The sequence below is a fragment of the Panthera pardus genome, unplaced genomic scaffold, assembly GCF_024362965.1.
Source record: "Panthera pardus isolate Hobbes unplaced genomic scaffold, ASM2436296v1 HiC_scaffold_3, whole genome shotgun sequence".
In the NCBI taxonomy this organism is placed as follows: Eukaryota; Metazoa; Chordata; class Mammalia; order Carnivora; family Felidae; genus Panthera; species Panthera pardus.
This window is the reverse complement of record NW_026526876.1, coordinates 9,599,435-9,625,993: the sequence shown is the minus strand read 5'-3', so window position 1 is coordinate 9,625,993 and position 26,559 is coordinate 9,599,435. Positions and strand designations below refer to the sequence as shown.

Here is a 26,559-nt window from a genome sequence, read left to right as displayed (position 1 = left end):
ATGGCCACTTCTAGTCTAGGCAGCCTCTTGTCCATGGGGCTGACCCTCCAGGCACCTCCTGTTAGGAGACCCAACAGGAAGGGAGGAGAGTCTTCCCTCCTTTATGATGTGGCCAGAGAGCCCCTATGTCGCAGCTTCCCGAGACAGGGCAAGTGCAACATTGTCTGGCAGATGATACAGATCAGGAGGTTAAGTGGCTCCTCCTGGGGAGAACGGACTGCTTCCGGCCCCAGCCCGGCCTCACAATCCTCCACACCTCATACACCTGAGGGGTGTGGGACAAATTAACATCACCCCGGCTCTTGTAGAGCGTGTATGCAGTAAAGGACAGCATCACAGAAACTTCCAGACTGTCAACGAGTCCCCAAAGCACTTGAAGCCTTCAGGGAAAACCAAGAGTCTCAGCTGGGAAGGCCCGGGCCAGGAAGGACAGGGGCCGCTGTCCTTGGCCCGGAGGGCACCTCGTGGTACCTGTGCTTGGGAACTCCCTGTGACTCGGGAACAGTGACATTCCTGCCAGGACGTGGGGGGGGGGGGGCGTGAAGGTGACAGGAATAAACCAAGCGTCACCATCGGTCAGGGCCACTACGAGAACTCATGGCTCAGGCACTGAGAACCGAGCACAGACCGCAGGGTCCGACAGCTTGTCCCGGGAGACCTCAGTCCCCATCCGTGCACAGGCCAGGACGCCGCCATGCTCCTGCGCTGTCGGGAGACGCCTTCCCAGATCCTCCCCTGCGGGGGGCCGGGTCCCTGGGATACTCACGTTCTTCCCCACGTCGTCCTTGGAGCTCATCAGGTCTTCCATGTCTGCTCGAAGCTGCTTGTTCTGCCTCTCGTACTCCTCCTTGGCCTCCAGGGCCTCCTCGAGGGCCCGCGCCAGGGACAGGGCTTTGGTTTCCTTCTCCCTGGCCTCTGCCTCCGCGCGGTCTCGCTCCTCTGCATAGCGAGCAGAGATGTTCTTCTCTTCTGCTAACAGCTGCACGGAACAGTGTCGGGACACGTTAGAGACAACGCGAAAGCGACAAACACGCTTCTCATTCGCTGTGTGTCTGACTTCCTGCTGAGCCCCCTACTGTGGTTCATGGGTGCTATTTCTTTCTGCTTTTCTCCCTTTCCAATTTTCTACAAATACGTATAAACACGAAGATTATTTTAGACCACGACAACAAGAGCGTCTGCCAGGAGACGGCAGCGTGTGGCACTGGCCCTGGGACACAGGGACGGAGGGCCCACCTGGTCGAACTTCTTCTGCTTCTTCTCCAGGTTGGAGGCGATCTGGCGCTGTTGGTCCAGGTCCACCGTCAGGTCGTCGAGCTCCTGCTGCAGGCGGTTTTTGGTCTTCTCCAGCTTGTCGTAGGCCGAAGCCTTCTCCTCCAGGCGCTGGCCCAGCGCCTCCGCGTCCTTCAGGAGCTTCTTTCTGGCTTCTTCCAAACTTTCAATTGTTCCTAAGTCATCGTCTACTTTCTTCTTGGTATCCGTCAGCTGGTTGTATGGGAAGAGAGACCCACGTTAAACAACCCCAGTGACTTTTACAGGTGAGGAACAGAGAAAGCTCGTTTTCCATATTTGGAGAAAAGACGTATAAATCAATACGTGACTGCGAGCAAACGAGGCTCAGACTGTAACGACGTCTTAGCTAATCATCGTCATGAGGATGGCTGGTCTGAGTCCTTACACGGCGGACCCAGTCCGAGGTCACTGTTGAGGCTCCCCACACCCTCACCGGAGTACCGGCGCTTGGCTGGGTCAGAGCACACGCTCACGGGGCTTAGTTTCGTACAACCTAGTTAACTGTGCCAAGTGGAGAGGACGTTAGTCGCTAAGCGCACACATCCAGGGCTCCGCGGCCTCTGCGGGCACACGCGCACCTGAGACTGCAGGGCCAGCACTTGTTTCTCCAGGTTCTTCCTGGCCTCCTCTTCCTCCTCCTGCTGCTCCTGGAGGCCGTTCTTCTCCTCCTCCAGCTGCCGGATGCGACTGCTCAGGTTCAGCTTTTGCCGCGTCTCCTCCTGAAGAAGCTCCTGTTTATTTCACAAGAGGTCGATACCGGAGTTACATCGATCACTGAGCAGAAACACCTTTCTTAAAAACAAAGTCACGGCACAAAAAACACAGCGCCTCAGTGGGTCACAACTACCCCGTGATCTTAAGAAACAGAAATGATTTAAAAACACGCCTGATAATTTTACAGACGATCTTAACAGAAATATTGCTTTTTAAAAATCTTGTTTTAAATGTTTATTTGTTTTGAGAGAGACGGTGAGCGACCGGGGCGGGCAGAGGGAGAGAGCATCCCAGGCAGGCGCCTACGTGGGGCTCAAATTCATGAACTGCAAGATCACGACCTGAGCCCAAAGCAAGAGTCAGGCACTTAACTGAACCCCCCCAGGCGCCCCAAAAATACCGCTTTCAACGTGTCCTTGAGGAACGGCAGTGTCGTTCACCGCAGGCACCCAGGCCAGGAGCTCAGTGGCCCGAGACGCCTCCGTCTCCAGCATCTCCGTACTTCTGGCAGACCTGTCTCCCCGCTCCTCTGTCCCTTAGTTGAGGCACTTGGCATTTCTCACTATGCTTACCTCCAGTATCGGGCAACCCGTCAGCTGTCTGTCCTTTACAAACTTCCTGCCAGACTGATTCCCGTGACCCGCCCCTGGTCTCCCATAGTCTCACTGACCAGGACGTGCCCTGTCATAGTGGAAGCTCCAAGAGATGTTTACCCCTGTATCCCCAGCACCTAGCAAATCAACGTTCTTATAAAGTTAGCAAATTTAATAAAAAGAAGATGTAAAACTCCAAGAAGAAAGTGCTGTGTTATTTTCATGTCAAAGTTGTCATCCTAACTTCTGTCTGGCGTGAAGACATCCCTAACATGTTTTGACAAGAAGGCCTCAACCTACCTTTTTACGAAATGGACTAGTAGGTCAGTGTAATATAATTTCAACCACAAAAAAACAATCTCATTTAAAACAGCCGGCAATACTTGTGTGCGCAGTAGGACCGCTGCTCAGTGAACCATGTTCCAGGCGGTGCCCGCTGGTGCCCACAAGCCTGCCAGACGCTGAGGGCTCTGCGTCCAGATAACTGAGCCTCAGAGACTTCCTGAGCGTCAAGGCCCGTTACGATGCAAGATGGTTCCAAATAAAAGTTGAGCACAAAATCAGAGATGGTAAGAAAGCAGTTGTGGGGCTGGCCTGTTTCACGGACTTGTAGGTTACAGAACCGGCGGAGCTATGACCCAGGGCCTTCACCCCCCAGAATACCTGTGTGTCCTGTAGTTGAGATTCCAGACTGGCTGCGTCCTTGGCAAATTTAATACCCTTCTTCTCGGCTTCTTCCAGAAGCGTGGAGACGTTATCCAATTCATTCTGCGAGGAGGAAGGAATACAAGATTCAGTGTGATGCGACAGGAAGCAGACAGAAAGGTCCGGCCTCACCACTCTTCAACGCACACAAATACAGCAGTGTTTCCGGGGGAGGAGGAGGGATCCTGAAACCCCCAAACCCAAGGAGCACTTCCATCACAGGCGCTGCCTCCCAACAGTGCCCACAGAGGCAGGCACCGTGCCAGCCGCCGCAGACCACGTCAGAGTCCCTGCTGGAAGGACAGGGAGGAACGTAACGGCAGAGCCCGTGCACGGAGCGCGGTTCTCCGCATTCCTGCTCACCGTCTTGTTTTTTATCATGAAGAAACAAAGATTGCACTAAATTCTCTCTGTGGCTCCTCCGCTATGTGAGGAGGCTCCCGGATCAGCAGGCACTGTTATTTAATCCTTTTTCACACTGAGATGCATTAACCCTGTGTTAGGGGTGCAAGTAAATTCCTAGTCTTCTAGAGTTACAGAGATTTAAAGGAGCGAAAGTTCTCGTACCCCATCGAAAGTTCTTTTTAAGCTTAAAAATCTGGTGGTACAGATTTATCAGGAATGTTTAGCTATAGTCTTAAGGCCAGATTTCATGAACGACGTGGTAAAAACATTGTTGCCTTTTCCTCCTTCCTGACGGCTCTAACCTGCTCCTCCCCCACCAAATCCCCACGGTAGGAGACCTTTTGTAATTCTTTGTGAGCGGAGCAGGTAGTGGGGAGAAGGGTGGGGACGACAGGTGGCCCTTCACTCCGGTTTGACCCTCGGTCGCGTTAGCGAAGGGAAGGTGCGCAGAGGGCGTCTCCGTACACGTAAGGCGAGCCAACGACATTCCTGTTTTTACTCGTTTTAGCAACATCCTCTGGAGAGGGCACGTGCCAACAGTCTTGGCGACAGTGTGGTAGCGGAAGGCTCTGGACTCAACAGAGACAGACCTCCGGCCTTCAGCTCGGGCTCCTTCACCCGCAGGGGAGCGGCCAGAGGGCCGCCAGCTCCTCACTTTAGCTTCACGTTCCTCATCAGCCCGACGCGCCCAGGGGGTGACGTAAGGACGGAAGGAGAGAGCGGCCACAGGCGCCCACGAGGGTCACTTGCCTCGCCTCCTTGCCACCCGGATGGTAATGGTATGATGACGTTAGTAACACTGTTTAACGGCCTCTCTCTGGAGAACACCTCCCCGGACGGGCAGGAGTTAACAGGGGAGGCCCGAGACCGCTCCCCTTAGAAAGGCCTGTTGGCAAGGCCGCCCGGCCCTCGGCTGGATTTCGCGAGAGCGCCTGCCATTCCCTAAAATAGAATGGCTCCCCGTGCCGTTTACACAAAGCGGTTTGTGTAAACACCGTGCTGTATGCCGAACGCGTGCCTTCCTTCTGGGAGTCAGGCAGTGGGGCCGTCGGGACCAGCCCCCAAAGGGACCAGCCTTTCCAAGCGGGCCCGTGGAAAGGACGGCCCACGTGCTGGCCCAGCTCCCTGCCCCCAAGGGGCCTGCTGGGAGCTCGCACCTGGTTTCCTCAGGGCCTCCCACCTTTGCCCTTTACTGATTGCTCTGTATCCTTTCACTGTAATAAACATGGCCGTGAGCAGGCCCGCGTGCGGAGTCCTGGGAGTCCGCCCGGTGGTCTTGGGCGTCTGGCATAGCTCGGCTCTGGAAGCCGTTTCTAGTGCAGCAGCACGGGACGTGCGTCTTCTCTCGCCCACAGACATTCATCTATCGTCTCGTTTTTATTGGTGGCGTAGGAGTCCATACTTGGACATGAAAGTTATTCCAGTTACGCTCTTTCGTACGTATTTCTGCAATGAGCATTCTCAGCAGCAGAGTCTGTGTGTGATCCTCATCTCCCTGGGTTACGTTACTAGACGTCCCTTTATTGGACTGTAGGGTATCCTATACATACGCGTGTCTTTGTCTTTTGTATGTATACGTACTGTCTTCTCTTTTTCAGGATTTTAATTTTGTAAATATTTGAGAGAGAGCGTGGGGGTGGGGGAGAGGGAGAGAGAGACCGAGTGGGGGAGGGGCGGAGAGGGAGGGAGGGAGGGAGAGGCTCTGCACCATCAGCGTAGGGCTAAAGAGGGGCTCAAACTCACAAACCATGAGATCACGACCTGAGCCGAAACCAACAGCCAGATGCCTAACTGACTGAGCCAGCCAGGCACTCCTAAGATTTTACTTTGAAGTAATATCTACACCCAGTGTGGGGCTTGAACTCACAACCCTGACATCAAGAGTCGCACACTCTACCCACTGAGCCAGCCAGGCACCCCAGGGTATTCATATTTTTAAGGCCTGTGACAGCAAAACTGCTGACCTGTTCTTTAGAAAACGTCGTCTCAATTTATACTTGGACCAGCAGCGTATAAAAAATCCAGTTTTCGCAAGTTAGCACCGACACTAGGCACCCGTTTCTGTGCCCACTGCCCCACTTGTCTTACTGACTGGTCTAATGGAGCAGCTGAAGTTGTGTTTAAAGCCCAAAGCTATACCCACTGTTCAGTGTGGGATCTACTACAATTAAGGCCAACTCGTGCTGTCCGTCCCTGAGATACCTAGTAGGACTGAACCTAAACACACCACGCACCCCTGACGGCAGCGGTCCCCAAGGGGCTCGACGGTCGCGGACGGGCCGCCGCGGGTGCGTCCCGAGTTGGGTTTTCCGGGCTCACCTGTAACTTGTTTGCTTTCTCGGCCAGCTCCACCCGGAGTCTGTCTCCTTCCGAGACCTTGGCGTGGAGCTCCTGCACCTGTGCGTCCAGTTTCTTCCTCTTGTGCTCAGACTCGGCCTTGACCTGCTGCAGCACCTTGACCTCACACGCCAGCTCTTTGTTGTCAGTCTCCAGGCCCTGCTTGTTCTTCTCCAGATTTGCCTTGAACTAGGAGGGGAGGGAAGAGAAATTTGCCAGTATTTTTAGAACACTCCATACAAGGCGCTGCTTTTTGTATCAGCAGGATGGTGCCCGATACCCGGGCTGCACTCGGCATCGGAGTGAGCGAATGAAAACCTCCGTTCTCCCCTGAGCACGGAGATCTCTGTGGAGGAAACGCCCTGTACTCCCTGCCCGGGGTAGGAGAGCCAGACGTGTGGGGGCTCAGTACACCACGGAATTCATCCTGGTCAGCGTGGGGGCGATTCGGGGTACGTCCCGTCATGTAATCATCCACTCGGGTTATCCTTTCTAGAAAATGTGTTCCGTCGAGAAAATTATTCTCAGTGAGGAGCTGAGACCCCTGTTGCTGGGGTAAGACTAACACAGGGGTGTCAGCGCAGGGGTGACCACAACAGGTCGCACGGCTGCAGGGATCGCCTCGTGGGGGACCTGGGCCTGGGGATGGGCTTTTGAGGTGGTGCAGCTGGGGGTCACGTGGGGGCTTCTGGGGCCTGAGTGCCCGGCTTCACTCTGCCATTCCACGTTCTGGCTGTGTGACCCTCGATTAGTTTCCTGACCCTGCCGGCCTCAGTCTCCTCAGCCTCTGAACGGAAATGACAGTCGAGAGTCTACCGCACAAGGTTGTGGTGACGGTTAAAGGCAACGCACGCGGCGTACTGAGCATGGTGACAGACACATGCAAATGTGCACGTCCAGTCAACGTTAATACCGAGAGCGCACGTGTGGACCCGCGGAGGACAGAAGGGGGCCCCGGAGCGGGAGCAGAAGGCACGAAGGAAGGGCGACGGGGCGTAATGGGGAAGGACGCCCGTCTGCCCCGGGGTCAGCGGGGGGACGAGCTGCTGTGTTGTCAGGACGGAAGCCTGTGTGAGACTCGGGGCGGGGATGGCGGCAAAAGGAGGGCGACACCGCGTGTGGTGGCTTCAGACTGCCAGAGGCGGGAGGAAGGAGGAGAGCGTGAGGGCCACGTGAAATGGCCGCGGGGCCTGGGGACTGGCTGGCCGCAGATGGGGACAGGCACAGAGCGCTCAAGGGTTTTGAGCGTGGCCTTCGGGGGGCGGGGGGGGGGGCGCTGGTGGAGGGCGGCCCTGGGAGGAACAGGATTGGAGACGGCCACCGGGTCCCCCCGGTTATCGAAAAAAACAACAAAAAGTCAAGGGCCCGTGACCCCTCGGGTACGCAGCGCCCTGCGAGCTGCTGGCCGTGTCAGCCCCCACGGCCGTGCCGAGGCCGGGCTCAGCACCGACTGGACGGATGTGCGCCCGATGGCCGATCTCCTGCAGGACACGGGCCCACGCGCCTGCCCCTCTCACCCTCTTGGCCTGTTCCAGCTGCTCCGAGAGCTCCTCCAGGGCTGTGGCGTGTCTCTGTCGCATGTCCTGGATTTGGGCTTCGTGGTTCCTCGTCTCTTCCTCCAGAGCCTTCTTCAACTCTGCCACCTCTTGTTCACGTTTGGTGCTAGACGGACACATCGTAGAGAAAGCGGCTCAGAATTAACCGACGGACCGACTTAGAAACACGATCAAGCACACGGCGAAGCTGTGGTTTTGTTTCACGCAGGACATCAGTTTCCCCCCAAGGCGACGGACACGGTGTGATGCTTCCCAACTCCGCGACCCCGCACGACGTTAACCCTCAACCTCGGCTTCTGCACCCCCAGCACGAGGGTCACGACCGAACCCTGGCCTCACGAGGCTGTGAGGGTCACACGGGGGAAGTACCGGGCATAGGCCCTGGCCTAGAACAGCCCTCACTATATCTGGGGTGTTGCCATCGTCACGTGAAAGATATCCCCTCGGTTCCTTTGATAACTATCTGGTCGGGTAGGTCCCGGAAAGCCGTGTGTCCGCTGTGACCCCGGGGATCCCTCCAGAGAGAGTTCAGCTCCCCTCAACTCCTCCGTCTGACATACGGTCAGACACAGTGCTCGTCCCCACGGTCACCAGACGGTGGCGGGGGGGCAGGAGCTGGTTAAGGCCAGATGGCCAGCTGCCTGCCACAACCCCAGCGGACGTCTCACTGCATCCGGAAAAGGTGGGTCCCCAAGTGGCTTTCCAGAGCTAAGGGTGGGGCAGGCCGCATCACAGGACGGCCCGTCCCGACGGAGGCAGGACTCTACCCGTCCCTGTGACATAGCTGTAGTCAGGATCCTGAGATAAATCGAGGTCTGCTCTAACCTGCGTTTAGGGAACGAAGATCATGTTAATATTAAATATGTTTACGTGGTTTTCCAGCGTTTTTGCCATTTGCTGTGACAGGTGTAGGGTGGTGACCTCGCTACCTGGAGGAAGCCTTCACAGGGCCATCCGTCCCAGCGCCACCTTTACCAGAAGCGTAGAGCTTGACGAAGCCCGAAACCCTTGCTGAAGCACGGCAGATCCCAGCCCCGCGCAAGCTGCAGACATCAGGGGTCAAAGTGGCTGGGGCTTTACGACCGGCCTGAAGAACTCCGGCAAACTCGCGCCGAGGTTCGAGCGCGTCAGCAGTCAGGACGGGGACTCGGGTGCCGACTCGGGGCACGTTCTCCTCCCTTGACCGGTGCTCACAGGCAGCCGGACAGAAGGGATCAGAAGATTCAATGTGGTCTCACTGGGCTCGACCCGGGGGGTGGGGGCCTGCCCCTGAGTCTCCTCGAGGGGAAGGACTTGGTAGGGGGGGGAGGTCGCCGGACGTAAGCGTCAGCCCGGCCAGGCCAGACACCGCATCCGGCCACTCTGGCCCCGTGAATGATCCGTGCTGTCGGCCGTCACACGGCAACGGCATTTCTCCCGCTAGCGGGGCACGGCCCTCCGGGTACGAATTCCTACATGAAACCAGGAGTCTTGCACGGCCCCCCCTCCAGGCTGAGCCGCCCAACTGTTTTTCGTCTTTCACGGGAAGTCCTCCGGAGAGTTTGTGCCAAGTTTGGTTACTTTCACACCGACCCGGGGAAACACGCACGGGGAGGAGCCGGTGGGGAGGCAGGGGGCGGTCCTTGGCCGCAGCGGCTCAGGCCAGCACCAAGACCCCGGAGCTGCGGGCAACCGGAAGTCTTCACAAAACGGCACCCACGAGCACTACGTTTGAGCCTGTCCGTGGTTTTAATAAACGTGCGCGTGTATGGACTTATTTTCAAGAGGGGAGTGGGAGAAAAGGACCGGAGCCTTTTTTTCTATCGTGGTCAAAAAACCAGCTGAGAATTGAGAATTGACAATTCAATAAGGTCTAGTTCAGTGGCTTCCAGGTTAAAAAAGAACTTTTCTTTGACGTTGGTTTTTGAGAGAGAGACCGTGCAAGCGGGGAAGGGGCAGAGAGAGGGAGACACAGAATCAGAAGCAGGCTCCAGGCTCTGAGCTTTTGTGACAGCACAGAGCCTGACTTGGGGCTTGAACTCTGGACCGTGAAACCACGACTTTAGCCAAAGTTGGACGCTTAACTGGCGGAGCCACCCAGGCACCCCCGTTGCCAGATTTTTAAAAGCAGACCTCCTACTGGGAAGGCCGGGACTTAACCCGCTGACAGCAGGGCTGTTCTGAAGAGGGGGAGGAGGCCTGGGCCGGCCTGGCTCACGTGGGCTCCGGCTCTCTCCGGGGACGTGACCTGTCATCCCTGCCGCGGTCTTACGTGTTCATGGGCAAAGCCCCACAGACACATCGCGAGGCTCCTCCATCGCCGACCACTCCCTCGCCGACACCATCTGACGGCCACCTCGCCCTCAGAGCGGCCTTCTCCGCAGACCCGGTGACGCCCCCCCGCTCCAGATCCCCCCCACCCCCCGACCCCGCCGGGCGAACACACGCTGGTCCTTCCCTACCTCCCTGACCACACCTGTCTTCACAGGTGACTCCCCTCCCGCCCTTTGTGTTTCATTCCAGGCCTTAGCTCAGCTGCCACGTGAGAGCGAGGACACCCCAGAGCAGCGAGCAGAGGGCCGTGTGTGTGCACGTGGGTGCATGCCTCTGTTTGCACGCAGCCGGCCGCAGCTACCAGCCCCTCACGCCCGGGGAAGCTGGAGTCTTGAGGAGCGAACAGACGGCCGGGAAGAGGCCGGGGCAGTGGTCTGGGAGGTCACAACCCAGCGGCTGACGTGAGGACACGACCGAGTGCCGGTAGGAGCCCCAGTCGGCCCCTCCACTGGGCCGCCTCCCGCTCGCCGCTCCAGCTCTCCACGACCCTCTGGGGGCGGCAGCCGAGGCTTCCACACGCCCCTGACTCTTCCCCCTGCGCTGGGCTGTGGCCTTGCCTGTCACCCGGCACGTGCCTCTGCCCTGCCTTCTTTTCCGTTTGGTAAACGTGAACCTCCCTTCTCTGCTAACCACGCCCACAGCCCCGCCCATCCCGTCTGACCCACCCGCCCCTCCGGGCTTCCGGGTCTGGTAGGAGCCTCCGCCCAACTCTCTGTGCACCTGCCCCGGGGCCTGCCTGGAGACGGCCGTCGCGGAGTGTGGCTTTTCCCGATCCCATCCCAGCCCGCACACCTCAGTCTGCCGGTCCTTCCCCACCAGCCGCCCCTCCCCCACCGGACACGGGTTTGTTTCTAACCACAGCTATCTCGTCCCCGTTCCTTGGCCATTATTTCCCGTCCCTGTTTCCTTGGCCATTACTTCCTGGAGGGAAAGAAATACTCAGAACAGCAACGAAAGGAAAAGCCCCGTGTCCCCAAGGAGGCCACCGCGCCCGAAGCATTTCTGCCAGACGCCAGGGGGTGCCCACCTACGCGCCACTCACCGAAGTTCCTGCTGAGCCGCGGTGGTGTCCAGGGTGTCCTCCAGCTCGGTTTTCAGGGCCTCCAGCTCCTCACTCAAGTCCCGCTTCTGCTTCTCTGCCTTGTTCCGCGAAGCCTTCTCCGATTCGAAGTCCTCCTGCAGCTCGGCGATCTGGGCTTGCAGCTCGCGCACCACCTTGAGCGCGTTGTTCTTGTGGAGCGTCTCGTCGTCGCCCCTGCGAAATCGCCCAGCACGAGAAGGGCTCAGCCGGCGGCCGCCGGCATCCCGGGGGGATCCCACCCCCGCCGTGCCCCTCTGCGAGCGGACCCCAGTCACACGTCCCTCTGCCCGTGGCCGGGGCTGGGCCCGCTGGGCAGGGGGAGGAGGCACGGGGGTCGACGACCTGAAGGCCCCAGAGCCAGAACCAGAATTGGCAGCGTCAGAACCGGAATGGAACCCCGCCCCCTTGCCAGAGAGCTGCGGGTTTTCCATTAAAAGGACAGACAAGCTCATTTTAATGGTCAGAATATTAAAAAAATCGCTCCAGAGTAAAAGGTTAAGAGAACACTGCTCAGGGCGGCAGTCCAGTCCAGTCTACGGTGAAGCAGCAAATCCGAAGTTCTCGCAAGTCAGTAGGAGGCCTGCTGCCTTCACACCTGCTGTGCATGTTAGCTCAGTGCGGGCAGAGTTTCTGACTGGAGGAGCTGGGATACTTGGGGTGAGAGACAGGAATCCAGAATTCCAGCTCTCGCCTCTAAGAGGAAAAGCAGAACGTCTGGCCAAAATGAGACCAACGGTGATAGAGGGCAGAAAAAGAGGTCTGTTACGAGATTTACTCGCTTATGATAAATGGTAAAGTTTAAGTTCTATGACCGCGTAACCAAGTAATTCTTCTTTAGAAACATCAGATATAAATATATTTACTAGGCACGATTTCCATTCTAAAATGATTTAAAACTCAATAGGAAATCATGCCATGAGCGAGGGGGATTCATTTTTTTCTTAATGTTTATTTACTGAGAGAGAGGGTGAGAGAGGAGGGAAGGAGACAGAGAACCCCAAGCAGGGTCCACGCTGTCAGCACAGAGCCCGATGTGGGGCTTGAACTCACGAACCGTGAGATCATGACCTGAGCCGCAATCGAGAGCGGCCCGGGTGCCCCTGGCAGGGGATCATTTCTGAAAAGGGGTTTCCCCTCAACTTCTAAAACACGCTGTGGAATTACTCTCTAACACACGGAAACCAAACGCTGGGTGCGGTAACAGGACTTCTGGGGGGAGTTTCCAGGGACCTCGGTGACCGGCGATCGCTAGGCGCGGACACCGGTGGTGGTTCACGAGTGCTTCTTGCTGCCCTGACACGAGCCGTGGACTCCCGGCTCTTTCAGCCTCCTGTGCCACACCCGCAAGGAGACTACGTGTCCCCGTCTCGGGGTTTTCGTCGGCGCCCAGCCCCAGACGCTCTGCCCGCGGCAGACGCACAGCCCGCGGCAACGGCCCCGCGCGGGGGGGGGGGGGGGGGGGGGGGGGGGGGCGGACCTGGCCAGCGCGCCCTGCAGCTCCTCCTCCTTCTTGGCCAGCTGGACCTTGAGCTCGTCGATCTGCGCCTGCAGCTCCGCGATCTGGTCCTGCAGGTCGGTGGTCTCTCCGTCGAGTTTTCTCTTGGCCTTTTCCAGCTCCTGACGGGTCTTTTCTTCCTTCTTTAAGCGTTCTGAAAGGCAAGGGCCAAGAAGCTCTTTAACCGACAAGTGACAGGCCACATGAACGAATTCGAGAGAGAAACCGACCCGAGCTGAAAATACGCCATTTCACTGAAAAGCGGCCACCGCCTTGACCCCACCGTGCCTACAGCTCAGCCGTCAGAAACCCGCGGAGATCAAGCTGCAGGCAAGAGCGGTCGGTGGGAGGATGGTATTTTCAGGAAGAAACTGGGTGGATTCTGTCACTTCGTGGGAAGGGAGCCCACAGCCATCGCTGGGCCCAGGTTTGCAGAGGGGCTCAGCAGAGGCGAGGGCAGTGTGCCCGGAGCCCCATCCCCCTTCCCTGGGAGTTCCTGGCAGGACCCAGGACTACAGGACTACAGTGCCTCCTGGCACTGAGGCAGAGGACAGAGTGGGGGCAGGTGTCACAGTCCCGCGATGATCCTTCAACTACGCCGGCGCTCCTTCCCTTCCCAGGACTGTCCTCCAGCAGAGCCAGCGTGTGGGAAGGTGGAGACTGGGCACCGCGGGCTGATCACACGGCCGAGACAGAGCAGGCACGTGTGCGCTCTGTGCTCCCCTGAGCGGAAGAGCCACGCGCTGGCAAAAATGGTTTATGAAAATCTCTCCCGCTGCCATCCTCTCTCGTCTGTGCTAAGCAACCGCGAGACAACAAAACCTGAGATAGGTTTTGACAAACCCTCTCGTTTTCTCCCTACTGCGAAAGCAGTGCGCTGGGAGAGCGCGGTCACGGCCACGCAGGTGCTGTAGGGACACGTGACAGCCGGGCGTTGAGCGCCGTGCGCTGCTCTGATACAGACACAGGGTCGAGCCGCTGACACGGCAGATGCGTGGATGCCTCCCCAGCTTCCACCCTCTTTCCCGGGTTCTTGTGTAGAAAGCCAGGGTCCGCTCTGTAGACACCCTGGGATTTCCCAACACAGCTTCTGCCGTCTCCGTGCGACGCGATTCCCCTCAGTGGGTTCTCTGTCCCCAACACTTTCCGTGGCAGTAGCCATCAGTCTCTTTGTGAAGTGAACCCTACACGCCCTCACGCAGCTGTCAGATTAAACACAAAGTCCACTGGCTTCTACGACTCAAACTTAGAGCCCCGCTGCGTCCATCAAGGGGGCAAGGCGTTTCACCATGGGATCTAACTTCATAAAATCAAAGTTTAGGTTAGCGCTACCCCATCATAAATACTTGGAGACTAGGCAGCAGATAACAACTCAAAATACGCCCATGTAATTGAATGCAAACTGATTAGTAATCGGCACGCCCATTTTCCATTACCACATGTTCTGATTTAAGTAAAATCTAAACACTCACAAGCCCAGTCCCACGTTTCTCTGACCCCAAATACTAACCTTCTAAATCGGAGATCATCACTTCTTGCTTATTTCTGATTTTGGCCAAATTTTTGGCCTTTTCTTCCTCTTCAGCCAGCTGAGAGGAGCACTCCGCGATGCGATCCTCCAAGAGTTTCTTTTCCTGAGTAGAAAGCCACCGTTTCAGCGAAGGCACGCACAACCACGCGTGGGGTGTGGTGTCACTCAGGAAACGGGCTTGTGGCACCACGTCCCCCCCGTGGCTCCGATCGCTCCCGAGAGGTGGGAGGTTCACTCGTGTAGGCCCCCCCTGCGCCCCCCCCGCCCCCCGGGTCCCGCAGCCCGCATGGAGCGAAGCGGTGTGTGCGCGGGCAGGACCTGGTCATCGAGGGGGGACCGATGCACACAGAACGTGCACGTTACACATCTGAAGGATCAGGAGGCTATTTGGTCCCAAGATCTAAACAACTGAAGACTTTCTACCTTTACAAATCTATAGAAGTTGAGTGTTAGAAAAAGTAAGTAAAAGAACCTGAACTCTTGAGAATTTCTTGAAGGAAGCCCCTTTCAGCGAGTCTGTCAACATACGGATTTCCCACATTCTAAAATCCACTTTTTAAAAATTTTTTTAATGTTTATGTATTTTTGAGAGAGAGAGTGAGATAGAGCACGAGCAGGGGAGGTGCAGAGAAAGAGGGAGACGCAGAATCCGAAGCAGGCTCCAGGCTCCGAGCGGTCGGCACAGAGCCCGACGCGGGGCTCGAACCCACTGACCGTGAGATCGTGACCCGAGCCGAAGCCGGACGCTCAACCGACTGAGCCACCCGGGCGCCCCTCAAAAATCCACTTTTTAAGGAGGCTCCACGCCCAACATGGGGCTTGAACTCACGATCTCAGGCTCTACCCACCGGGCCAGCCAGGCACCCCCAAACAGCTCAGAAGCAGTCTCTTACTTTGATAAATTTGGAGTTTTGGTCCTCGAGAAGCAGGATCTCCTCCTCCATCTTCTTGGTCTTCGCCTCTGCCGTCACCTTCTCCAGCTGGAGTTTCTGGCGAGCCCCTTCCTCCTCGTCCAGCTGCTCCTCCAAGTCCTGGGGAAGCAGAGCACACAGTCAGCCGCCCCCCGCCCTCCACAGGACGCCACCACGCGCCCCTCCACGACGGCGCAGGGAAGCGAAACGCTGAGGCGTGGGGAAACGCCGAACGGCAGGGGTGTTTTTACAGACGTGAAGCACAGGGAAGAGAAGCAGACGTTTGCAGCCACTGCAGGCTGCAGCCCAGCCCGGGTCTATCCTTCTGGAAGCCGATGTGGCAGAGGACAGCAAGCTCCGAAAACCAGCATTCCTTTCACGCCGGCAATTTCGGGACATAGCCACAGGTGCGATGTACGTAAAAAGGTCATTTATAACATCGAAGGACGGTGAACGTGCCACAAGATCTCTTGCTGAGTAGAGGGTGTATTTGTGAAGGGGAATAACATAGGAATTAAAATTCGTATTTGAGAGAGGGGTGGTCTCGGCTCAAGCCAAGCTCACCGCGTGAGCCCATCCCCAGGTGGGTGGGATTCTGGCGTGTGCAGGTTTCTAAGGTAAGACACACTTCCGTGTCCTGCCCTGCCTCATCATACGCAGTACACATGTACGTTATGGACCAGGGCTGTACGGACACATCCACGAACGGTCTGTTTACAAAACCTGTCGTGGTTGACTCGGGAATGAAACCCATGCAAGAGATGGTCATTTTCTCGTGGAAAACTTCAAACACAGCAGCAGAACGAGCCGGAAGGGCGCACCCGTCAGCCCAGCTTTGACAAGCGTCGGACTCACGGCCAGTGTCCTCCCCTCTCTACCTCCGCGGTCCCCCTTCGCCTCTTGGGTTATTTTGCGGCAAATCCCAAACCTCACGTGTTACTGTAAAACCTTCAGGCTGTACCTCTAAAAGATAAAGACTGCTTAAAAAGACATTTTTGGGGCGCCTGGGTGGCTCAATCTGGTAAGCGTCTGACTCTTGATCTCGGGTCAGGTCACGATCTCGCAGTTCGTGGGTTCCGGCCCCACGTTGGACTCTGCACTGACAGCATGGACCCTGCTAGGGATCCTCTCTCTCAAAATAAATAAACTTAAAAAAAAATACATTTGTTTGTTTGAACTGGAATCCAGGTAGGGTTCACACACTGTGACTCCAAAGCCTCTAGAGACTCCTTGTTCTCTAGGCTCCCGTGGATCTCTGCCTCCCTTCCTTGCCACTTACTTGTTTTTGAAACAGAATAAAACAGGTCATTTGTCATACGGTTTCTTTCCCACAGTCTGGTTTTGGTCAGGTGCATCCCTGTACCGCACAGTCCTAAATTCACAAAAGCAGTGAACAGAGCAGTACGTTCAGTATAATTTCAACTATATCTGTATATCTGGTTAGAAATACAGGCAAGCAGAAATAATGCCGGTAACGGGGGTGATGGGAGGGAGGAGACCAGAGGTGCGGTGTTCCCTAGGTTTTCTACAATAAGCGTTTATTTGATACCGTAATTAGGAAATTCATCTTAAAATCAAACCAAAAACAGCTCCAGTTGTTTGGTTGAAAAAGGTACACATAAGAAATCCCTCAAAGGCTCACAGGTCAGAAAGGAACAGAGGAGGGACCGACGAGGTTGAGTTTTCCCAGGGGCCATGTGGGGACCGTAGGACCTCTGATATTCTGACTTCTGGATAGGATTTCCTCAGATGGAGGAAAATGGGGAAAAAAAAGAAAACAAAAAACAGAAAACAAAACCTATTACCATCAATATTTTTAGAATGTGTTTGAATGAACTTAGATGTCACACAATGAGATAATAAATTCAGAGAACAGTGCCAAAACCCGAGAAGCCCCAAAGGAATCTAGTAGGGAAGGGGAGGATAGGAAGTACAGAACAAGCAAAATACAACACTAACTCTGCTCCCCCAGGACAGTTCTGCTTTTCTGCACACGCTAAAGAAACACAGGCATTTCACACGAGGGTGTTAACAGCTGGACAGTACAAAACCAGGCCTGGGGACACTGGAGGGGAGGGACTCTGGGCACCCTTCCCCCACACGAATACACGTTATTTCCCAAACGAGCACATGCTCTTAAAAAGAAAGTCCCTACTATGGGTAACACCACCACCAAGGAGAGCCCACTATTGCCGGCAGAAACTCTAGGTCCCTGTATGGTCCCACATAAAATCACGCGTTTACACTCGTAAGTTGCAGCAACGTATTTTGACGTCGATCTTCCCGCACACACTCCTTAGTAATGCACTAGGGATCCCCGTGACAATAAACCTCTTTTTACCTGTAACTGCACGGAACTACCGTGGCTTAACACTCCCGACTGGCACATCATCAGATGGCTTGCATCGATTTACGCTTAGAATAAAGTCCCAGAACTGGAATTGCTGAATGAAAGCGCACTTTTTACAGGTCTCGTGATCTTCTGCTAACCTATCAGGAGGCACCGGGAAGCTGAGTGCCTTGAAGGATGGAAAGTGTCCAGATGAGTTACTGCACGCGGTCTTTGCCAAGGAAATAACGTGAGATCTTCTGCGGTTTTGAGAATCGTCCGAATTGTCTGAGCTTTGCCAAGGTAAGTTATCAGGGGAGAGAAAATTCAAGAAGAGACCTGGACGAAAGTCTGGTGCTGGACCCACGAAGCAACGGTGGCTGAGACATAGACACCGTGACACTCAAGGACATATTCGGGAGGCTGGGTGTGGGAGACAAGGAGAAAAAGAGAAGGGAGTGTCCTAGGCCGTGGGCAGAGTTAGCACCGTCTGAACCGTGTATTTGCACGATGCGGGAGGGCAGCCTGTGTCTCCGTAACATGGTAACTCCTGGGAAGGGCTAAGTGTTTTATTCTGATTCCTGGCCGCCTCCTGTGTTGGAGCTGAGCCCTTCTTATGAACCAAACTCCCGAACAGAGGCCTATCTATCTAGTGAACGGAGCGAGCAGTGCCGTCATTAGTGACAACACAAAGGACAAACGGGGTCCCCTACAAAGTGTTCCGGACCCTGCGATGCTCCTACTCTGAATCACTCTGCACTCTGGAAGACGCTCGAAGACAGTCTGTTATGTGTGTGCTTTTAGTGCTGGACGTCTTAATTTTTTTAAGTTTATTTATTTTGAGAGAGAGAGAGAGAGAGGGAACGCGCTACGTGCGAGCGAGCAGGGGAGGAGCAGAGAGAGAATCCCAAGAGGGCTCCATACTGTCAGTGCAGAGCCCGATGGAGGGCTCGGACTCACGACCTGTGAGATCACAACCCGAGCTGAGACCAAGAGTCGGACGCTTAACCGACGGAGCCACCGGGCGCTCCCATCGCCGGCCATCTTTGAAGGGCAGGACCTGGAACGTGGACTCCTGTCGCCCCTCAGGGGACACAACGCGAACCCACAGCTTCCATTCGTTTCTTCGGCAGGGCCGCTCGGAAAACCCAACCCGGCTCTGGACGGAGACCGTCCTACGTACCTGAATGTGCGCTTGCATCTTCTTCTTTTCGTTCTGGAGGATTTGGTTTCTTTCTTCTTCCTCCTCAACCCTGGATTCCAGGTCGTGGAGGATCTCCTCCAGCTCCTGCTTCTTGGCGGCGAGCCTCGCCCTCATCTCTTCCGCTTCGGCAAAGAGCTCCGTCTCCGCCTGCAGCTGCTCCGCCAGGATGTTCTTCTCCTCCAGAAGCTGCAACCACAACCGAGCGTCAGTGCGGTCACTGCCCCCGCCTCCCCCCGCCGCAGACGGTCACTCGGATTTCAGCGGCCGTGCTCATCACCGGAGAAATGGAGGCTTACGTATCGGTAACGTCACTGGCAAAACTTTCCGATATTCTTTACGGCAAAGCGAGCTAGAGAACGTTTCCGCTGGTTTCTGTCTCAGGCCATCCTGAACAACACTAAGTTCCCGCGACTTTAGGAGCTCCTGCTCTTCCATTAAGGTAACTGACAGAGGCGGAGGGAAAACCTTATTCGAGTGTGTTCAGGGGGCCAGCTACGGCCGTCTGGGATCAAGGGATACCCCTGGCCTTCATCGTTAGTCTCTCAGGCCCTGAACCCTGAACCCGGTCGTCTACACACGCTTCCCGAGCCCCTGCCTGGTCTGTGAAGCATCCCCACCGGCGAAGGACGCTGACCTAGGACTCGGGTGGCCCGGCATGGTCTCGTCTTTACTTTCGAGGCCCTCGGGAGCCATCCCAGGCAGGGGACACGGTGGGAGTCCCACGGGCAGCAGGTGTCAGGAACGCGTGCCTGGTGGCAAATGGGACACCTACGTGTCCACGAAGGGCCGAGGCGGAACCGCGTGAGGGGAGGCGGACTGCGGTTTACGTGAACCCAACTGTGGCGGGTGCGGCCGCCGGCAGGTGGGTCCCCGTGAGCGGCACCAGGGCGCACCTGCTGGTGCTTGCGTTCCATCTCCTCCAGCTCGCCCTCCACCTTCGTCTGCTTCTCCTTCACCTTCAGCAGCTCCTCGTCCTTGGCCTGAAGCTCCTCCTCCTGGCGGGTCACTTGGAGGAGCGGCTTCACCTGCGACGGGATCAAATCGCACGTCACCCTGTGCCCGGGCGGGGACCGCGGCCTCGTCCAGGCTCCCCCTCCCCCCACGCCGCGAAGCCCACCTTGGTGAAGACGCGCCACCACTGCCAGTGACGGAGCTTCAGGTAGGCGGCGCAGTTCCGCTGCAGGACCTTCAGGGCGCTCAGCTGCTGCTGCTTCTTGGCGAAGGCCCTGGACAACCGGGAGGACGGTTAGTGCGCAGAGAAAACGCGTCCTGATGGCGGCCGGCCGCTTTCTTCGCAGACGCTGCCCCGCGCGTCCCTCGTCCCCTGCCGTGTGCCCGTGTACGAAGAGACCCCCTGCTCCCCAGGTTCCTCACGCTCCCCTGGCTGGTGCCCCTGATCGCTAACTACTTCCTCTTCCAACCTGGCACGGACACGGCATCGTCCCCTTCCAGCCTCATCCTGCCCGCCCTTCCTCCGCCCTGCAGCATCCTGGAGCCGGAAGGACCCGCAGACGGTCGAGCTGATGCCTCTTGTTCACAGACAGGCAGACGTTCATCGGCCAGGCCACGTCCCTCCAGGACACGCAGACACCTCTCGAGCCCCAGTCTCCTCGTTACCAAGTCTGGGCTTTCCCACTCCCCTGTGCTGCCTTCAGTGGCCGATGATCCCAGACCCACTTACTGGTCATCCTTCGCAGTATGTTCAGTTTCTCCCTCGCCTTCAGGATCGGAGCCCCCTTTCTGAAGCCCCAACCCCCCTCTCTGGCCTAAACAAACCCCAACCCCCAACCCAGGTCACTGTGCTGCCCCTCCTCCTAGTAGGTGACTTACCTTTCTACTGACGATGACACTTTCAGGACCCACAGGCTCCCCAGGCCCTACCCTGCGCCCCCTGTGGCCCAGCACTCTGGCTCCGCCCCCATCACCTCCTGAACTGTCGAAGGGCTTCCTGCGCTCTGAGCCTCTCCCTCAGGCAGGTCTGTATGGCCTTGTCTGCTGCACGCCCCTATGGACCACCTACTACGGAAAACTAGGTCACGAAGGTGACCTCGTGGCCTCCTTCACCTTGTCGCAGCCCCAGGCTGGCTGCACCCTGTCCACAAACGCGGCCCCCTTCCCAACCAGGCTCGGCTCCTCGGGAGCAGAGAGCACGGCCCAGTCACTCCTGTGCTCCAGCATCCGACCCAGGGAGACACGTACTCAGGGCCCCTCAAAATATGTGCCGGGTGAACAAAAGAACCATCGGGCGCCCCTAGATCTGTGATCATTCCTCCGGCAGCCTTTCCATAACTCTTTGTAAGACCGGTTACAGGGTTCTCCGGGGCAAGAGATGCACTTGAAGGAAACGGAAAAGACAGTAAGAAAAGTCTAGAATTATGCGTTCACTCCAGCAACGACCAGTATCCACTGGATTCACGCGGGACGGCCTCAAGACTAGACGGTCGCGGTTCAGGAGCACGGACGGCTCCTCTTGCCCCTTCTGCTGCCCTGCGGGTCCCATTCCCTCGCAGGACCCCGGAACTTCTGTGTCGCCAACTCGCCGCTTAAATGTCCTCCGGCTGTGGCCGTGTACCTGCCCTGAGTGTCGCTCCTACCAAATCTTCTTCCTTCTTATTCCTACCAGCTGAGCCAGTTCGGCCAAGCCTTAATTTTAATAGTTTCTGCTGCAAAAACAACAGTTTCAAATGCAGTTTTTAGCACCGTAAAACAGCATCTGCCTTCCCATTCTTGCAGGCTCCTTCAAGGCTGCCGTAAAAATCCCTCAACCTCCTTACTGAGGACCGTCGCCCTGATGTCCCCGTGGCCTCTGGGAGAAGATGAGTCAAGAACATGCCGGCCACTCTGTCTGAACGAGGCAGCTGGCTCCCCCCACCCGCCACTGCCTTCAGCTGAACCTGTCTGCCGGGCGCACCGCGCTCTCTGCCGGGGGCTCCGGGACCCTCCTCTGAAGTACGTCATCTGGTGTCCCGGTGTCAGGAGGCCGACGTGCCACAGCCCTGTTTCCTCCCTCTTTGTCCACCGGTGCCAGTGGCCTCTAGGGTGCTCCGGCTGCCAGCTCACGGGCTTCTGTCCATGTCTGTGTGTCTGACCTGTACGCACTGCTCTGCCTCTTTCCGAATTCTAGTCTGGCTCTTTCGAAGGCCTAATTTTGGAGCTGCAAATGACAGGCACAGTGCCTTATGTAGCGGTCACACGCTCTGTTAGCTGTTAGTCTTTAAGAGGAGATCTTGGGCGCCTGGGTGGCTCAGCTGGTTAAGCGTCTGACTTTGGCCCAGGTCATGATCTCACGATTCGTGGGTTCCAGACCCGCGTCGGGGTCTGTGCTGACAGCTCGGAGCCTGGAATTTGCTTCGGATTCTATTTCTCTCTCCCTCTCTCTCTCTGCCGCTCCCCCACTTGTGCTCGGTCTCTTTCAAAAACTGAATAAACATTATAAAAAATTAAAAAAAAAAAAATCTTTCTGATTATGGATCTTGGTGATAATTTTGCAGGGTTCAGAGTTCAGGGAGGAAGCGGCACGTGCTTGCACAATTTATATAGTTAACGTCCCGCGTTCCTGACAGCTGTAGGCTTCTGACAGCCATGAGGAAGGCACCCGCCTGTGTCTACTCCTGTTCTGTCAGGCGTCTTGTGCTGCGGCAGATACGGTGACAGCGGTGTTTGCGGACCGGTGACACGCGGCAGGCGAGGGCACGGAAAAACCAAGCCTTCTGTCCTTGCGCACCGTTGCCTGGGTGTGAATCGTTGAGGACGTCACGCGTTCTTGGACTTTCCGAGCCGCCTCTTCTACTCGAGACTCTGTCACGTGTGGGCCAAGACTCACAGATCCCGCCTCCACCTCACTGGGCTGAAATCCCTCAGGACAGCGTCGGGCGGCACACTGCCCGTCGCCCGGAGCTGCCCTCCTGCCAGGCCGACGGGGAGCGTCGGGCTGCGGACCGAAGCCTCCGGAGCAGGCCCACCCTCCCCTGCGAGGCCCCGGGCTCCTGCGGGAGGAGGTGAAGGAAACACCATCACTGCGTCTGGCTCCACTCCGGTCCTAAGCAACCGGATCCGGATCCGGCAACCGGTCTGTCTCTGTCACCACCGCGGGCCGGGGACGGCCGTCTTCCACTCCAGGGTCTCCCACCACGGCGCTCCTGATTGCTCTCTGGCCCCAGCCTGTCCTGTCGCGGTAGCCGGGTGACCCTCAAGACCCACGGTCTTCAGCTCACCCCTCAGCGTCCTTCCTGCTTCTCCTTCCCTGCTTCCCTCACCCGCCAGGCTCCGGGCACGCCTTCTAGAACTGCTTCTGTGCTGCTCCTACTGGAAAGCTGCTCTCCTCCCAGCCCCCCTGCCCAGGGCCGGCACCTTCCCCATCCTGCGGATCTCAGAGCCTCGGAGAAACCCACGCCGAAGCAAGACCCCCAAGCCCTTTATTTTCTGTCTTGGCCCGTTTCCTCACGGCCAAGGTGCCCTTGCACCTACAGCATAGAACAGCGCTCGGCACCCGCCCACGCTCCACGAGTGTCGGATTCGCGATTATCCACTTACTTTCTGGCCAGGTAACCTCTGCAAACGGCCTGGAAGAAGATGATGATGTCGGTAATTTTTAAATCCCTTTCTTCCTCTAAGTGCGCCAAAACGCCAGCTCTGAAAAATATCTTGCTCTGTCCGATTCTGTACAAGTTTGGGTCCAATTCTAAAGCCCTGATCTGAAAGAGGGAAGAGTCCGTTCACAGCTTGTTATGGGACACACCGTATCGATAGTCTGCAAACCAGAGAGGTCGAGGGAAGCTTACCATTCGCTCACAAGCCTGTTTGCCGTCCATGAAACCCTTGGGAATAGCATTTGGAGTCAGGATCTCGTATCTGTAAGAAAAGCAGCCCAAAGATCTCCTGTTAACATCAGTGGACATGTCTGCCTACTAACTGTGAGTTCCGGGGCGCCTGGGTGGCTCAGTCGGTTGAGCTTCCACCTTCCGCTCAGGTCATGATCTTGCGGTTTGTGGGTTCAAGCCCCCATGTCGGGCTCTGTGCTGACAGCTCAGAGCCTGGAGCCTGCTTCGGATTCTGTGTCTCCTTCTTTCTCTGCCCACCCATCCCACCCCACTCGCACTCTCTCTCTCTCTCTCAAGATAAACAAATACTAAAAAAAAGAAAAAGAAACTTTGAGTTCTGTTTCTCTAAGAGGCAAGAATCGTGTCAAAGTAACAATAAAGAAACAACCAGGGGGTAATCTGAGATTTTCTGCACATCTACCCTCTGTTTCTTGAAACAGGAGGCAAACTGAACACGAGGTTAATCCTCCAAGGACAAACACTAGGTTTAAGCAGCTGTGCCAGAGAAGAGTAAAAGCATAGTGTTTGAAAAAGTCTTTTTTCATGCGCCCCCCCCCCCCCCCACAACGTGTTTTCAGGCCTAAAACACAAGACGACTCTGGCTCCCTGCGGGTGACTTGTAGGCATTTATTATGTAACAGAAAAGGCTGCAAGAGCACTACCCAGAGGGCTCTGCTTAGCAAGGACCAGGGTGACATTCAACATAGCACTGGTCTGGGGGGACATACGTTCACTGGGCTGTACTTTTAAGATCTGTGCACTTTATGCAGACTATATACCTCAATAAAAGTGAATTTTACCAAAAAGACGTTGCTCGTATCAAAGGACGAATCCCGGCTATCTCCATCAGCTTTGTATTCTGGATGCCAGCGTGGCACTTTCTTCTGTCAACAAGAAGTAAAATTCTACCCAGTGTTTATCATACAGCTGGGGCCACAGAAAGGTCTCCCCCAAACCCATAAAGGTTAGAATAGTTTCTCAGCTGGATTCCATCTGCAATGGCAGCAGAAAGCGCCCTTCTTTGACCTGCAGCCTCGTCGGTTATGGAACGGCCAAGGCTGCCATAATCGAAACTCCGACTTCCAGGTTTTCTCCTGGAAAAAGCCAATGACCTAAGTCCACAATTTAACTATTTCTCACGTTTTCATTCGTTTCGACTGCATCCACTTCTGTTATCTCCTGCCTTTTGTTGTTTGTAATCCTTTTCTAATCTATCCTATTCCCTACTCCACATTACCGATAAAAAGACTAAGTCTACATGTGAGTACCTGGTGGAAAAAATACACATACGTTTACACATAAACACGCCTATGCAGATACAGTCATCGAGAGAAGATGGAAAGAAATATCCCAAAATGTTTTCAAGAGTCACTCCTGGGTGATTTTTATTTACCTTTTTAGTTCTCTTGTATTTTCAAGTTTTCCTAAAAGGAACATATGTTACTCGTTTATTTATTTTTTTATTTTATATATTTTTTTAAATGTTTATTTCTGAGAGAGAGACAGAGTGTGAGCAGGGGAGGGGCAGAGAGAGAGAGAGACACAGACTCCGAAGCAGGCTCCAGGCTCTGAGCTGTCAGCATGGAGCCCGATGCAGGGCTTGAACCCATGAACCATGAGATCATGGCTTGAGTTAATGTCAGACGCTCAAATGACTGAGCCACCCAGGCACTCCTTACTCATGTATTTTAAAAACCCAGTTAAAAAGGAATTATGTGTACGTCTTGGGCAGAGCTATGTGTACAAGTGCAAGGTCAATCCCCAGCCTCGGATATTTCTCTCGCACGGCCAGGAACTAGCCTTCCGAGCACCCGTGGCACCTGCCGGCATGTCAGCGCTACAGAGAAGGCACTCAACGTTCTCGGGCAATAATAAAGGTAATAATGGATTATCCCTTTCCTGTATGAAAATCAAACTGCAACTACACAAGTGACCGGGAAATGTTTTTTGTGCTATCACTGTTCCAAAGCACATCAAGATGCACCGTGATACGTCCTGGGAAAAAGGTATTGCCGTACCTCTGTCTGAACTCCTGGAAAACTATCCGGTTGGGGAAGCCCTGGCGACAGATCCGGATTCCCTCCAGGACTCCGTTGCAGCGAAGCTGGTCCAGAACCAGATGCGGATCCAGTTTTCCAGCCTAATCAAGCAAACGAGACGTTCACCCTTCCATCTCCGTAACCTGACCCAGGGCGATTCTGAACCCCGGCCCGTCTTCCGCGTAACACGCACCCGCTTCTCGTGATTCGGGATGATGCAGCGGACAAAGTTGGGGTTGGTGTTTCGGAGCGTCGCCATCAGCTTGGTGAGGGACTCCTTGTAGAGCTGCCCCACGGTACGGAACATGCCCTTCTTGGTTTTGTAGGCAGAGCCAAAAGCGGTCTCCGTCATGCCAGTAACTTGATCCAGACCCACAATGCGGTCCACTGGTGAAGAGAAAAGAGAAGAGGAAAATGAGCCCGGCGACCTCTTTCGCGGGGCGAGAAAAGACACAGTGATAGTGCAGCAGCACAAGCTTTGTGGGGACAGATGAGGAGATGCCGGAGAGGTAAGGCAGTCAGCGTATTTAGACACCGCACAAGCCGTGGAACTAACAGCCACACACTCCCATGGCAGGGAACTCAGTGCTCGGACAGCCCCGTACCACATCCCAGCAGATGCCTCCCGCTGCGCTGGCGTCAGGAATGCGCGGTCTGTGGGACATCTTGCCTGTCACACCCGCCATCGCTTGGGAAATGCGAGATCGCTGCTGGCATTATTGATACACAAGCCGATGCTGTGACGTGTCTACTGGGAAGCGGCTTACGAAGATGTACCCGGGCTCAGAGCACATCGGTGACGGTGGCGCCCAGGGTCGGGGACCAGAGTCCCGCTTCTCAGTCAAAATCACTGAAGTGGTTGGCCGGGTTACGTCAACCCGGGGGGGTCAGGAGCGAGCGAGCTCCAGCTCTGTCCTCCAGGCACGAGCGTGCTTTTGAAAAGGGAGGAGAAGGCTGGGCGGGAAGGAGCCGGACAGGAAGCAGAGCCTCAGCTGAGGGCAGCGATGGTGAAACTTCCAGAAGGTTTGCTCTGGCGGCTGCCAGAACTTCCGGCACGTGAAGTGCTCTCGTTTAAAGCAACTGTTAAGTAAGTCAGACGTGTTTCTGGAACGTCTTAAGAGCATGGACAACACCCACCGAGCCCCCCAGGAATGCCCTTTCATTCCTGACGGCCCCTCCGCTCCTGCTGGTTGCTCCCCAGACCTGGTGCTCAGGGAGGGGGCTTTGTGAGCA

At 55.9% G+C, this 26,559-nt stretch overlaps 2 protein-coding genes across 12 annotated transcripts in view; one reads left to right on the top strand and one right to left on the bottom strand.

Moving 5' to 3' along the window:
• The window catches only part of NDEL1 (nudE neurodevelopment protein 1 like 1), a 98,053-nt gene extending 76,219 nt beyond the window's left edge, over positions 1-21,834 (top strand). For 3 of the 5 annotated variants that reach the window (XM_019413478.2, XM_019413477.2, XM_019413480.2), the window contains one exon: positions 21,201-21,834. In XM_019413478.2, coding sequence (XP_019269023.2) covers positions 21,201-21,555 — 355 coding nt within the window. In that variant the 3' untranslated portion in view covers positions 21,556-21,834. Of the gene's footprint in view, positions 1-4,218; positions 4,569-21,200 lie in introns of those variants that run through there. The other 2 variants (XM_053892669.1, XM_053892672.1) reach the window with 2 other exon arrangements.
• The window catches only part of MYH10 (myosin heavy chain 10), a 129,895-nt gene that overhangs the window by 14,753 nt on the left and 88,583 nt on the right, over positions 1-26,559 (bottom strand). For all 7 annotated transcript variants that reach the window (XM_053892662.1, XM_053892663.1, XM_053892665.1 and 4 more), the window contains 17 exons: positions 25,520-25,713; positions 25,306-25,427; positions 23,249-23,318; positions 23,001-23,161; positions 19,585-19,693; positions 19,361-19,492; positions 18,447-18,653; positions 14,917-15,054; positions 14,003-14,126; positions 12,475-12,646; positions 10,959-11,171; positions 7,565-7,709; positions 6,030-6,236; positions 3,264-3,368; positions 1,872-2,024; positions 1,237-1,485; positions 767-979 (listed from right to left, as the gene is read on the bottom strand). In XM_053892662.1, coding sequence (XP_053748637.1) covers positions 767-979; positions 1,237-1,485; positions 1,872-2,024; positions 3,264-3,368; positions 6,030-6,236; positions 7,565-7,709; positions 10,959-11,171; positions 12,475-12,646; positions 14,003-14,126; positions 14,917-15,054; positions 18,447-18,653; positions 19,361-19,492; positions 19,585-19,693; positions 23,001-23,161; positions 23,249-23,318; positions 25,306-25,427; positions 25,520-25,713 — 2,714 coding nt within the window. The remainder of the gene's footprint in view (positions 1-766; positions 980-1,236; positions 1,486-1,871; positions 2,025-3,263; positions 3,369-6,029; positions 6,237-7,564; positions 7,710-10,958; positions 11,172-12,474; positions 12,647-14,002; positions 14,127-14,916; positions 15,055-18,446; positions 18,654-19,360; positions 19,493-19,584; positions 19,694-23,000; positions 23,162-23,248; positions 23,319-25,305; positions 25,428-25,519; positions 25,714-26,559) is intronic.